Source organism: Serinus canaria, chromosome 2, assembly GCF_022539315.1.
Source record: "Serinus canaria isolate serCan28SL12 chromosome 2, serCan2020, whole genome shotgun sequence".
Taxonomy (NCBI): Eukaryota; Metazoa; Chordata; class Aves; order Passeriformes; family Fringillidae; genus Serinus; species Serinus canaria.
Genome location: NC_066315.1, coordinates 17611456 through 17626138, shown reverse-complemented (window position 1 = coordinate 17626138; position 14683 = coordinate 17611456). Strand labels below are relative to the sequence as shown.

The 14683-nt window shown below is 40.6% G+C and overlaps 1 protein-coding gene across 21 annotated transcripts in view; it reads left to right on the top strand.

Annotated features, from left to right (window-relative positions):
• Positions 1-14683, top strand: part of KIAA1217 (KIAA1217 ortholog) — a 356326-nt gene that overhangs the window by 294780 nt on the left and 46863 nt on the right. For 20 of the 21 annotated variants that reach the window (XM_030226706.2, XM_050970267.1, XM_018909327.3 and 17 more), the window contains one exon: positions 11344-12176. In XM_030226706.2, coding sequence (XP_030082566.2) covers positions 11344-12176 — 833 coding nt within the window. Of the gene's footprint in view, positions 1-4412; positions 4647-11343; positions 12177-14683 lie in introns of those variants that run through there. The other variant, XM_018909324.3, reaches the window with a different exon arrangement.

Here is a 14683-nt window from a genome sequence, read left to right as displayed (position 1 = left end):
GTCCTTGCTTAAATCAGGACAGAAACAAGGGGGAAGCATGAGGTTTGAATTACAGGGTAGAGAGACAGACTGCAGACCTGACGTAATAGTTCAGTTTTGCAGAACCTTCTTCATGCAACTCCAGTGAGAGTTGGCTATATTTGCTCTAGTAAACTTTAAAAAAATTTTGAGAGGCTTATGGAGTTTCCAACAGATGACTTCCCACTTTTGTTTGCCTTTAATTTTTTAATCCCTAAAAATCAACAATTTCAGATTATATTGATGATACTGATCTGCCATCACCACAGGATAGGCCAAAAATTTACTGGTTTTATGCAAAACATGTATGTATGTGTGTATACACAATGTTAATATGCAAGTTACAAGACAGCACTGTTCTCTTGGGAGCTCAGATGCTCATCTGTGGGCTGGTTCAAAGGCTTTGTGCACAGGTTGGTCCACACTGCAAGCTCCAGCTGTTCTAGTGAGAGTGCTGCTTTGCCAGCAGTGAAGCTGCTGTCCCCTTTACAGTGGTGCATTCTAGCCAGTAGTAATGTGCTCTGTGGCGTGAGAGGGCTTTTTGTTTGTTTGTTTGCATGTATGTTGTAAGAACTAGGGAGTTTGAAATAAGTGTAAGAGAATTTTATGGTACTTGTGTTTACTCCAAGGCATATCTGTTTCACTGCATGCCTTTGGAACCAGTAAACAGAGGGAGTACAAACAATATGCATGTTTAGGAGAAGATAGTGTGGTCTGCACATAATCTCAAATCCAGTATGTGTCAGGCAGCCAGAACTGTTCTGTTCCCTCCCTGTTTGTTTAGATTGGCCTCTCAAATTCAAAGAGCTCCTGTAGGATTTTCAGTCTTCAAGGAAACATCACACACATCCATGTAGGTATAAACATGGGCAGTGGGCTGGAGAGCTGATATGAAAAAGTCAAGGCCAATTTGAAAGAGTTTTTTGGGGTCATGGAGAGCAGAGTGGAGTGCAGTGGCAGCAGCACAGCCTGGCTGGATGCTGGTGTGTGTCACCTGGGTGACTTTGTGAAGGACAGCAGCTCGGGGGCTGTGTTCTGCTCCCTCGTTTTTGCCATGGAGAAGCAACTGAGACTGGGATCAGGATGAGGTAAGAACATTTTCTTCTTCTCTGCTGAGTGTTTGGAGGCAAAACTAAGCATCACTCTCCTTTCATAGAAGAAATTGACCTTGTCATGGTGTCACCCTAAGCGAAGAAAGATGCTGATGGCAGTTCCCCAGTTGCCTTCATGAGTCTTGTGTATCAGAGCCAGCAGAGTTGGGAGATTCTGCAGACAACTCCACAGATTGGTCTTTGTCATCTCAAACTGTTTGTTTCTTGGATAAAAATTAGAGGCTGGGTGGGCAATAGGACTGGTGGGGCAGCTTGAGACCTTCCTTCAAAACCCAAATCCACACCCAAAATCCAAACCCCCAAATACAGAAGAAAATAAGTCTTTGTAATTCAGCTCTAAATGCTGTCCTCAGCGAACTGCCTTTCCATTAGGATTCTGCTGGACTGAACTAACTTGTTGAATTCAAGCAAAACCCCATTGACTCCATTACAAACTTTGTTCTGGAGTGCTAAGAACAAAACCAGGTCTTGAGTTAGTGACCAGCAATCACTGGAAGTGCTTCCCTGTTTTCTGTCAAGGAAACAGTTGTTTACAGCACTATAAGGCATTAACTACTTAATTATTTCCATCCATGAAAGTAGTATTAAAGGAATAGGAACCAAAAGAGCTGTTATCAGAACCAGAAAGAACTTTGATCAACAGTCAAGCAATAAGTTATGTCTATGCCACATGTGTATGCCCCACAGCAGACTTCAGGATATTCTCTGGCTTTATAATTGTGTGTTCTACTGATGCTTAGCCTCTTACATTTTTTTCTGCTTCAAAATGAGGGAAACAAGCAAAAAATAAATTGATGTGATGAGCAAATTGATGGAAAGGTTCAACAGGCCAACATTGTTAATGATTTAGAAGAAAGGAGGGTGACTGGCATTACAGGTCTATGGTGACTTGAGCCTGTCATTAATATAGAATAGACATTATCATAGGTTTTAAAGTCTGAAATTAACCTAAACTTCCAGGCTTGGTCTCAGTGAAGCACAGAGTATCGTGCCTCTTAGGGGCATGCCCTTGGTTTACACAGGGGCTTGAACTGAAAAGCTCTTTTTCTGTACAGTACTTTATAAACAAATGTATGGCAAGTAATTGTACATGGGATAATACAATAATGGCAAGCTAGATAATGCTTGGGGGCTCTGAAAAAGTGATTGAAATGGAAAGTGATGCTTGAATTGTTTGTTTGCATTGTTAGAACCTACAAATTAAATTACAGCCTTGGTAATGATATAACTGCAATACTTAGGATGTTGTGCCTGATATATTCTAAAATTAAAAGCAGATTTATTCATCTAATGAAAAGCTTTTTGTATGCCTCAGACATACACAAATATCATGTCATGTGTATGGAGAGCTAGTTATATCCCTGTCTGATGTTCTGGGATATACTTTGTCATGCTAGAGTCCAATTACTGAAAATGTGCAGCCTACCAGCTTGCAGTTCATTGCAGGGAAACTTAGCAAAATACGGTCATCTTTTTTATCCTGCATGTTAGCATAATGATTTCTCACTTCAGGTTTGTTAGCCTGTAAGGAAGAACATGGATAGAAGAATATTCTCTGTAACTGCTGAAAAGCACATGTGGCAATAAAGTGTTCTAGGATAATTTGCTTGTTTTTTTTACTCTTGATGTTTCTGAGTCTGGTTGGTCTGCCAACCTAAGCATCTTTCTAACTAGGTCAAGTATATACATCCATTCATTAAAAGGGGATGCTTGACTGGTTAGTTAAACCTGCCAAATATAAACCAGATGCCTGAATGGTAAATACTGCTTTACCCCTACACTGCAAGAAACAAGCCTTGGCTGATTAAATTTGAAATAAAAATAAATAGGTTTAACATTGTTTCTATGCCATAATAATACTTTATTATAGTGATAGTGCAAATATTTAATAAAATAATGTTTTAAAATATTTTACATTGTAAAGGAAACTGAAAAATAGGCATTTAAGAAAAAATTCTTTTTTTACATTTCTGAAAAAACTGTTTATATTACACTATATATAAATTTTGTAAAGTTCTAGTCAAAATCAATAATGGCATACAAATTTATGGCATACGTTACAAATCAGAATTCACAGCAGCTGTCTAGAAAACAGGAAGACTCTGATGCTGGGCTGGGGGTTGTAAGGGGTAGAACACCTGGATTTTTAGTTTTGGCTACCAGCTCTGCTCTGATCTTTCTCCTCTTACTTAAATGCTTAGTGTCAAATTGCCATTTCACAGCAGGAATGAATGATGCCTCCATCACCAGTGGCTGAGACCAAGAGCAGTACTGTGAAACAGAAACATTGCTCCTGTAACGTCCCATTAGGGCTGATTCTGTACAGCAGTATAAGCTCATGATCATATACTTAAATTGTATTTTTATTCCTTTGAATGCCATTTATGATGATACAGGCAGTTTTTTACTTGCCCAAAAGCAAAATCAGACAAAAATCCAAACCAAGAGCAAAATAACCAGCCCCCCAAAGCAGAAGATAATTGCTGGACTGGGAAGGGTTTGTGTCATGAGATTTTCCCTTATGATATGTCAGTGTCATCTCTTTTAGGCTGTAAATGCTTTCTTAAGGAGACAATTTCCATATTCTATGGTATTTTTGTGGGGGGGGATAGAAGGGAGTGAAGTATCCTTTCTGTTCTAATTTTTGAAAATGTATTTACCTTTTCTATTGTATCCTCTTAAAAAAAACCATAAAAACCCCATGAAACAAATCAAAACAAACATAATGTCTTATGTGGTGTACTGCAGAGATAACTATGGGATTGATTTATGGGGACCCCGAAGTTCAGGTTATCCAAGTGGCTCAGGTGCCTGGTTAATGAGTAGACAGCTCCTCCAGGGGAGGAGCTTGTGCTTCCTTCTACAGTGGCACTACCAATCTGAGGAGGTGAAAAGCTTCTAAGGTTTATTTTGCTGAATTTTTTTTTTCTAGAATTCTGTCTGCTGGGTTTGCTAAATAGTTGGAGGTCATTACCTGTTGGAGAATGAATATGTATAGGTCTCATAGTGTTGCCTTTGAAATGCACTGTGTTACTGAAACAGAGGTTACTCACTATTTTATTTATGGCTTTCCCCTCGGTGAGTCTCTTTTGTGGTTCACTCCAGTATGTTAGTTTCTTTCTATGCATCTTATAGGCACACATTAAAAAATGATTGAGCAACTGAATCACAGTGTTGCACAGTTTGTGACTGGGTGACATGCCAAGGAGGTTATTTAGTGACTAATTTTAAAGGGGAGGAGAAATTGCAGTCACGTGGAAAAGTACTTCAGTCTATGTTGAAACAGCATTACTTAGATGATCCGATAAAGGAAGATGGCCTGGTGTGAGCAGAGGGAAAAAGGAACATTTTTCCTGTTCCAAAACCTTTTTGCAGAAGACATGGATATACAAAATATTATACCATAGACCAAGGATTGATATTCAAGACTGAAAACAAAAAGTGCTTTATTAGAAGAAGTGGAACCAAATGTTCATCTCGCCGCTGTAGCCATTCAAGGGATTTCCTTAAGAAACAGTAAGTGACTTTAATTACTTCAAAGCAGAGATCTTATCAAAAATTGTTTTATTGGTCCATAGGCAACAATGTTGTCTAAAAGTGTAGTAAGAGTGCTAGTATTTTAAATTGTGAAAACAAATACTCAGAATAGCATCCGGATAGCTGAAGAAGTTATGTCCAAAAGAGTAGACTGTGTAGGATTTGGTCTGCAAACTGTCCTCTCTGCTTGTTTGCATGATCCATCTTCAGCATGCACATTGACTTACAGGCAAGGTGAAGCAATCAAACATTATTTTTGATATTACCATTACATTTGTTTTGTGGTTAGCTTAGAATTTTATGGATCTGTTTTACGTTCAGTAAAAAGTGAACTAGGTATTCTTTGTTTTCCCCATGGGAGCTTTAGGATATGGTATGAATTAAGCTTATACGTAGTCAGGGGTATAAAAAGACATACTGAGACATGTAAAATACCTTGAGGTAAAACATTTGGATCGCTGTAGGGACTGGATTCATACACAAGTGTGTATTAAACATATATGTATAAAATAAGGGAAAATAATGTTAAGAATGTGTTTGATGCTCTGTGGTATGGCAAGGGAAATGATGGTGTGTCTGAGCTTCAAATCAATGTATTGGTAACCGCAGCATGGTATCCTAGAAATTCTGCTTTTGAGTATCAAATAGTGCTTTTGCCATAACCTCTGTGCACAACTGGGAGAAAGACACGGGGACTGGATGTCACAGTGATATTGGGTAGTATGGTGACAACACCTAATACTTAATTATGTTTCAGTCAGAATGCCTCCTTTCCTCTAAAATGTCCTCTAAAGTCCACCTTCTAAGACAGTGAGCATCACCTTCTGCTTCTCCTATTTTGTTCATGTCAACTTCTAGCTAGCTGACCCTGGCCAAAATAAAAAGTAATCTGTGAACATAGAAACTAGAGGACTAGATGATTTCACCATCACTAACCATCACAGACTCATCCTAAGAAACATCCTATATTGATTGATTGGGTTGCTGTTCATCAAGGGAAAGAAAAAACCATAGAATTAAGAGCATAAATGGAAGAAGTAAGACCCAGTTATTCTTCTGACATATCCACCATATATGTAATCAGACCCTAGAAAGTTCCTGTTTCATAGATGTTCTGAGTTTTTATCTCAGTTCTCCTTTCAGCGTAATACAGAGGTTTTTACAGCTGGGCATGTGCCAAACTATACAAAAGGACTGAAAGAACTGAAACCTAGGTGCACGCTAATATGGGGAAGATAATTATAAATGTTGAGATTTCTTGGGGAGCTCTGCAACTCCTTTTCTGGAAAATTAGCCAGGAAAAAATAATAGAACTATATGAAACATGTTAAGAACAGCTAGCTGGGTCTTGGGCTTCCCCATTCATTGGAAGTTTGAACTTTTGAAATCAGTTTTATTTTACCAGCGTGTGGTTCCCATAATGAAAAACAATTGTGAACCCTGGCAGCTCCTAGAACCTTGTACTGTGGGGCCAGATTCAACTGAGGCCAGGTTCCAACACAGGCAAGGTCAGTGGTTTCATGGTCTGAAATAATTTTACTGGGCACCAGAGGGTCTATTCATAGTCAAAATTGCCAAGTAAACCTCTAATCTGGAAGCATTGCCAAGGAGTGATGGCCATTGAAACCCCAGCATGTCTCACTGCTTGGTAGCCCCAAATACCAATCACCCACCCTGCTGAAGAGAACATGGAAGAGTTGGGGTCCCTACCCCAGATCAGAGTCCGGTCAAGTTGACCCAGGTCTGTGAATCTGGAAAGCCAAAGCTCTAGAGCACCTCAGGGATGTCTGATAAGAAATAACATCACTGTTGACTGAAATCTGCTGGGTGTTTTTTTCCAAATTTTGTCTTTACTGATGCTTTTATGAAATGTTTCAGCTCTCTTGGATTAGAGTTGTCTGCTGAAAGTACATATCATTTAAACGTTTCTGGTCAGAAACAGCTAAAAATTATGAATGTGTTTGAAGTTTTCAAATACAACATTGGGCAGCTGAAGGAACCCACAACTGCAACTGGCATGATTTTTTTTCTGTAATGACCGAATAGAATGGGGAAATTTATAGGTGCTAGAAGGCATTCTGTGAGAAAGCAAGAAGAGACAAGTGTGACAGCCTCTCAGTGATGTCTGATTTGGCTTCAGACAGATAGTTTTCGTACAGATACTTAAAATTCTCATTTCACTATTTACCAATTCTGCAGTTTTCAAGTGTACTTTCTTTTTATTGTAAATTATCTTATTTTAGAAAGATTAAAAAATATTTTCAAATATTAAAAAATTTGAAAAAATATTTTTTTCAAAAGTGGATTTGTGCTTTCAGCTTTCCAAATCCAACTGGAATGAAAGATCAGTCATGACAAAAGTGTTATCATATAGTGCAACTAATGGTAAAACTGAGGGGTTTGGGCAGCTAGTACAGTGAAGTTCTCAGTTTATTTTTATGAAGAGAGAACAAACTAATGGATTCTATTGTTGTTGGATTGAGGGTTATTTAATTTAGTCTTTCCTCAAGTAGAAAAGTAAAGGATTGCCTTACTTTTAGCGGGGATTTTTTTCTGTTAAGCAATTTTCATAAAAGATCTCTTTACAGTTTAATTTATCAGCATTGTATCAGTACTTAGTATTTCTGTAGCTTTTTCATTGTAGACTGCAAGGTCTCAATAAAATTCTTTGCAGGTGTCCTGTGTTTACTGTTGGGTGAGTCAGCTTGCAGAGCATAGGAGCACTTTCCTCAGGGAAGTGCAGGGTGTCAAAGGGAGAGTAATGAAAATAATAGCTTCACATGGCTAAGAGGTGATTAATGGAGTCTGTTGGGAACTCCCCCGTGTCTCCAAGAGGGTGCATGGATAACCTTCATCTTGGGAACATGCTCAGTGTAGATATTTTGGCAGTCTGAAAATCTTGGGGCAGAGCCAGTTGCTGTGTTCTCTGGTGATGTAGAGGAGGCCTAGGAGAGCAGAGGGAAGGGCTGCCAGGTCAGAAACTTGGCCTACTTTTCCCTTTGCCTGAGTTTCACATTGATATTATAGCAGATAAAGGCTTGAATCAGGCTGTGTGTCTGGTATCCAGCTGCACGGCGAGCGGGAGGGTTGGTGCAGTGCCTGTGAGTCAGCGGCAGGCTCGGTGCTGGGCACTGGCTGGCATTGCCCTGGCTGGCACTGCCCTGCTGGCTGGCATTGCCCTGGTGCTTGCAGGCACAGCTCTGCATGCCCTGGCTGCTGAGACACCAGCTCTGCTTGTCCTCTGTGCAGCCACCGGGAGCAAGGCTCCTTCTACCCACCTGGGTGGATGGATAACTGGTTCTCTGACTTTGTGCATATTAGATATTTTCAAAATGTAGCAAGTTATTCAGCATGCCAACAGGCTTTGAAATAAAGAACATAACTGGTTTTATAGAACATTCACTCTTTAGCATACAGAGACTCAGTTTAAAAAAAATTAGCAAAATCTGTATCTTTTAGACTTAAGTCTTGTTCGACTGACCAAAAACCTCCTCAGCAGATGTTTAAACATGATGTAATCATTTTTACTACAGAAAGGGAAAGATTCTCAGTGATGTGATTTTCCCTCAAACGTTTTATACAGAAATAGTTGCTAGCAGTTTACCATATTTGAACCTAAGAATTGTAAGACAAGTTTCCATTTCAAGGATGTAAGGTCTATAGGCAGTAGGAACAAGGAAGAATGTTCTAAAGAAATCCCAACCCTCAGGTAAACATATGACATGGCTGCAGTCAAAAAGCACATGATCCTGTGCTTGCACTAAAAAATATTCCTTTTGCCCTCAAAGCAATCGTGTGGGACAGCACCCAGTATTTCCAGGCTCAGATAAACCCATTATCCTCTTTCTCTGTCCCTGAGTCATGCAAAGTCCAGGAACATGTGGCTCTAGACAGCATATGTAGAAGAGTATGGGGTTTTATTGAGCAACATGGGGGTTTTGTGGTGGAGGAGAGAAGATGAAAAACAGCACAGAAAGTGGCCTATATATGAGAGCGTGGTGAAAAGAGAAATGTGAAGAATAGTCTTTTCTTTCTTCTCATCTATACCTCTTTGATGTAGCTATCAGACCAAAGAGTTACAGATGAGAAGCAAGACCATCCTTCATATTTTTAAACTTATCATTAGCAAAGAGTCTGGAGGAGAGAGAAGAGTGGAAAGAGAGGACATACCAACCATGTGGCAGTAGACAGAGTAATCCACCGGGTAAAGCTGCCTGGCTCCTGGGGACCACCTCTGGTCCCTGCCCAGCTCACATGCCCCAGTGAATCTTTCCTGGGCACCCTGGACTCTCTGGCTCCAACAGTCTCCCCTTTGGTACACTCCGCTCAGGGCCTGAGTCCTGGCTAAAAATAGCAGGTGAACTTCTCAGAAAGGGATTGGGTGCCCAGATGATTGTGCCCTGCCCAGCCCAAGGGAGCCTTGATTGAGGCTCTGTACTCCAAGTGCTACTTTAAAGCAAAAGTAAATAATGTTACATACAACAGTACAGAGACACAAGATTTTGAGCAATAGCTCAGTCCCATATTCACATTATTTTCCATCTTAAAGTATTCCATCTAAATGGTGTTATGGTGGAAAATAGGAATTTTTCTAAGACAGATTACTTTGACTTATGAGAAATGAATGAGCATATACAGAAATAGGAAGTCCAGAAGTTAGGGGAAATTAAATCCATTGCTTTCAGATCTTCCCATGGAAATTTTCTCCTCTCTGCAACATTACATTGGAATTTTCCTCTCACTGTAACCCAGCATATCCTAGTGGCTATGGTTTCTTTGACAGATACTATTCCATTTGTTGTAGTTTTATCTGAAGCAACTAAACAGGACATTGTGTAGCTTGTACAGTAGAAATCTAGGAGGGTTTTCTTTCTCTGAGTTCTTCTCTTGGTGTAAAACATCTGTATCTGCCTGTCCCTGAAGACATGATCCCAAAGCTGCTCAAGTCAGTAGGAGTCATTTTGTTTTGCTGGCCCAGGGCCAGAGTCAGTACACACAGTATAGCTTAGTATGTTGAGTGGTTCTTCAAGCCAGTAGAAAATTGTGTTGAATTCCCTCTTATAAAGTCATTAATACTGTTCAGTTATATTTTAATTATATCTTATTTAAAATTCCAGACTAGACTTATTCTCAGTGCAAATGAAAAAATTATGCCATGTTCCTGTGTGACTTCATAATTTTTGTCTGGCTCATTTATGACCCATCCAGTACACATCTTTGTTCTGTTACACTTATTTATTATTGCTGTGGCCACAATCAGGTTATCTCCTTTCTTCTTTCTAATACCTGATACTCCAGATTGTTGATCTCTCGCCCTGGGGAATGTCATTTCTAATTCCTGAGTGCAGAACCTGCTGTGATAAGAACAGCTATTGTTTATATACTGACACTGCAATTCCTTTACCAGTGGAAAAACCTGTGGCGGGGCAGGAATAATCTCTTGCTTCATCTGCCGTGGATCACTGTAACTACAATGAATCCAGTCACATTATCAATGCAAGGAGTGAGAGGGGAGAAAAATTGTTTAGATTTCAGATCAGCAATATCCATATTATTTTGTGCTCTGTAACTTTAGGAATGTGGAGTCAGGCTTGGTGATACACAGTTTTCTACAGTTCTGTGAAGGTGCTGGAGAGGGAAGATGAAATTGTCATCATGAATTTTAGAAATTATAATTTTTTTCTTATGTAGTTAGTCCTCAGCTGACTTTTTCATCTCCCTGTTCATTCACCTTACCCCAAGGGCACCAGAGCAGGCACATTATGCTTTCTAGAGGGAGAATTTCTCCTGTCTTCCCGGCAGCATTCAGCCACCCAGATAGGTCATGGCTGGGCGCAGTAAGGTTCTACACTCTCAAGAGCACACGAGTCCATTGCAGATTTTTGTCAAGCCTCTCTTAACAAAGCACTAATACATTTGTTTTGGAAGTTTTCCTTTTCCTTGCTTGTTCATTCCTTACTGCTGCTGCTTACAAAACTATGATAAAACGTTCAATGACTTTCTGAGCATGTGCTCCACAAACCCTCTGAATCACTCTTATCTTTGGAATGGCACATGTTACATAGGGTCAGACTGTTTTCATATAAGTTGTCTGTGTTATAGTCAATGAATGTGTGTGTTTTTCTACTGTGCTTTGTGTATCTTTTGTGTAATGAAGACCGCATCAAGTCATTAGCAACAGCTTAAATCCTGCACTGAAGAAAATGGCTAATTAGTTGTAATATTTCTTTTTCTTGTCTAAGGACTTCAGGTATGTTTGTGATGCCAGAGCATCAGTATTTTTATCCTGCTTTGGAATCCGTGAACTCTAGCCTGTGTGTCTGATCAATAAACTGTGTAAGTCTGTCACTGGCTATATGCGTGTGGAACACCTGGCACCACAACCCCTGATTTCAGCTTCAGTAGTTGTGAATATCAGATTAGGGTGAGAAGGTATTTGCATAAGTAAAAGCATTTTTAAACCTCTCATATTCTGTTAACATACAGCCCATTTTATTGCTATTTATAGTTGTTATTTCTGTTAGGCATGAGGTCCCAAAGTGTTTCATTTATGAAGCTGTAAAATCACTTTGTCTCAAGGGTTTGTTTTTACTTCTTAATTTTCTGTAGACAACCCACATCATGTTTTGCTCATTCAGTAATTTTTTATCTGAGGTGTTTTTCCTTTTCTTTCCAGATGCAGAGGGAAATTGCTTATACGGGACGAGATGGCCCAAGTGGTTCCCGCCCTGGATCTGCCACACACCCTCTGCACGCGATGCCCAGCTCTCCACCCTCCACCCCAGTGCCCCACTCCATGCCTCCCTCTCCATCCAGGATTCCCTATGGTGGGGGCCGGCCCATGGGCGTGCCAGGCAATGCCACCATCCCCAGGGACCGGCTGTCGGGCATGCCAGCCTCGCGCTCGATATCGCCCAGCCCAAGCGCCATTTTGGAGAGACGGGATGTGAAGCCAGATGAGGACATGAGCAACAAAAACCTTACCCTGATGAGAAATGAAAGCTTGTACGGTGACCCCTACTTGTTTCACGAGGGGAGGATGAGTGTGGCTGCACCACACCCCGGACACCCGCTCGATGTCCCCGATCACATTGTGACCTACCATCGCAGTGCCATCAGGTCATCGAGCACTTACTGCAACCCCTCCATGCAGCCTGAAGTGCTGGAGCAGTCCTTGTACAGACAAAAGTCACGGAAGTACCCGGAGAGCCATTTGCCCACTCTTGGCTCTAAAACACCTCCAGCCTCACCTCACAGGGTGGCTGACATGAGAATGATCGATATTCATCCTCACCATGGCCCTCACATTCCCGCCCACACCATCCAGCCTGACAGGTCTTCCCCCAGCCGCCAGTCCTTCAAAAAGGAGCCGGGAGCGCCTGTGTTTGTGGATGCGAAAGCGCGGAGTGCTGTTGGCCTCCCAGGCATGGCCGAGGCAATGCCCTCTCCTGTGGACAAGCAGGCTTTTGGCTATGGGTCACCCACGATGCCCAAGGACAAGGAGACAAGGTAAGGCAGAGCTGGGGCTTAATTTATGCAAATGAGAAACGTTCCTAATCTGCTCATCCTTTGTCGTTAAGACTCAGGGGACAGTGTAATGTGTAGGAGGCTGCTGCACCCAGCTGCAGTGTTTATTAGCTGTCTGTCAAGGTAGTTAGTAATTTAGGGGAGATGTGACACCATCCATTATTAATTTGAAAGTATTGTCAACCCATGATGAATCCCTAGTTATTTTCATTTGTGTAAATTTCAGTCATTGGAAAGAATATAATAAAATAAAATGATTAACTGGGATTTTTCTTTGCAGACAGCCAGATCATGTTACAAGAACAAATGATGTTCTGTTCCTGCTAATAAGGGAATATATTTCACCCCCGTTAAGAATGACACTCTGATATTACAATTTTGGTTCTTTATGGAGTGAAGTTTTTCTCATCTAGTGTTAGGAAATGGGAAGAATTTATCATTACTGTCTTATCTCCTGTAAAACACGAATTTGCATAAAAATAGGACAGTTGTTTACAATAATCTTCCTTGAGGGGGAACTGCGGAGAAAAGCAAGTCTGTCCCAGGGAAGAAATCAAAACATGAATGCTGTTCCAAATAATTTTCCCAGCATCACAAGTAGTTGGTGACCTGACTTTGTTAACTTTTGTGTGATGGCAATGATGACAATGATCTGTCCTGTCTTTTTAAGGACCAAATTTACACAAAGGTCTGTGAAGGCTTCTCCTGCCTTAGACCATGCCCTGGGAGAGAAAAATCATTGCACTGCCAGGCGGTTTCTGTGTATTTATATGAGCTGCGTTAATCTCTAGCGTATTGTTTGTGCTGTTAACTTTTATAGAGCTCTTTAGGGAAGTGAAGATGAATAGCTGAAAAATGCTGAGCTCACAGAGGCCAAAGGTAACTGCTGATTGCCTTAACCACTGGGAAGATACAGAGCTTCATATAGACCCTAGGCTTCCCCTCTATCTAAACAGCTTGCTCGATAATTAGTTGCCGCTTACCATGCTTGGCCAGAAAAAAAAAGTGGGTCATGAGGTCCACTGGTGGGGAAAAAATGGAAGAATATAAAGGCAAACAGCCACCCACAAAAATTACAGGCTTATAGCTTGGTAGTTCTGACATAAGAGTAGAAGATAGGGCATATTACAATCTGAAGTCAGTGAAATTGGATTTTTATGTATCTGTTTCCAAGAGAAAGTTGCAGGTATCTGAAATTTCATTTCAAGCCGCCATTATTACATCTAGGAAATTATTTGAAGGAAATTTATTCCATTTACAGATGGAACATTTCACAAAGTTCATTATAGGAATTGAAAATAAGGAAGGACACCAAAAACTTTTATGTTTGTACAATTTCCTGTCTTCTGGACATCTCAGCTGTTCACTCAGCTGCACAGATATGCACAAGGCTGTTTGTTTGTGCATGGATAAAGAGAAACTACGCAGAAAGTTCTGCAGCTCCTTGAAAGGGAGTTTTGCACCAGGTGTTTTAATCCTGGTCCCAGAATATATTAACAATGAAGAAAACAGCATTTGCATAATTGCTCTTCCAAATAAATACATGACCTTAAAATTCAGCATGGTGTGTATTAGTCACATGGCACTGAAAGAATAATTTTAAAAGCTGTCTTTATGGGTTGCGGCTTTTTTTAACCTTGAGGAAGTGTGACTTTCTAAAAATAATTGTAAATATCAAAAGGAATTCATGCAAATTGCATGCAATATTAAGAATTGGGTTTGAGTTCTACAAACACAAAATGCTCTAAGCTTTAATTTAGCTTTATAATAATTACATGAACTTTGAAAGTAAACACTTTAAACCATACTAAACTAAACAAGGGGCTATCCATGTTGAGGAGCTCTTTTCCTGCTTCATCAGGAATTGAGTGATTACAAGGTTGTTATGGATACCTGAAGGGTGATGTACCTAATGGCAGAATGGTATCCCCTACCTTGTTGTGTAGGACTTGGAGTTTACCCCCATAAACAGTATGGCCTTGCTTCTGTGAGAGAGTATTTTTGGTGTTGTAGATATAGGGCTGAATTCATTCTCTTCCAGGCATGGTAAAATGAGGTGTATGCTGCTCTGTTGTATGTTATCCACCTGCTGATGCCAAGTGCCTGAGAGCCAGGCCACAGCGAGCACATGGCAGTGTGTTCAGTCAGCCTGCCTGCAGAAGTGTCAGCTGTGGGCAGTCAGAGGAGTTCCTAGCCTTGGAGCTACTAAGGAGAGAGGTCTTTTTCATCTCTGCACTGTGGCACAAGAGACTCTTCATCCTGGTTCATTCAGGAGCAGGTTGAGGACCCTGCAGGCACCAAACCCATCATCTCAGCACTGTGGTTGCTTTAATCGGAGTGTGCTGAGAGCAAAGAAAACATGTCTTGTGTCATGACTTTATGGAAATTTCCTCGAAGTAGCACTGTCACAACGTCAGGACAATGCAAGTTTAAGTATAAATCAGGAGAAAGATTGAAAGGGTTGGTGACAATGTCAGAAGTAAAAGTAA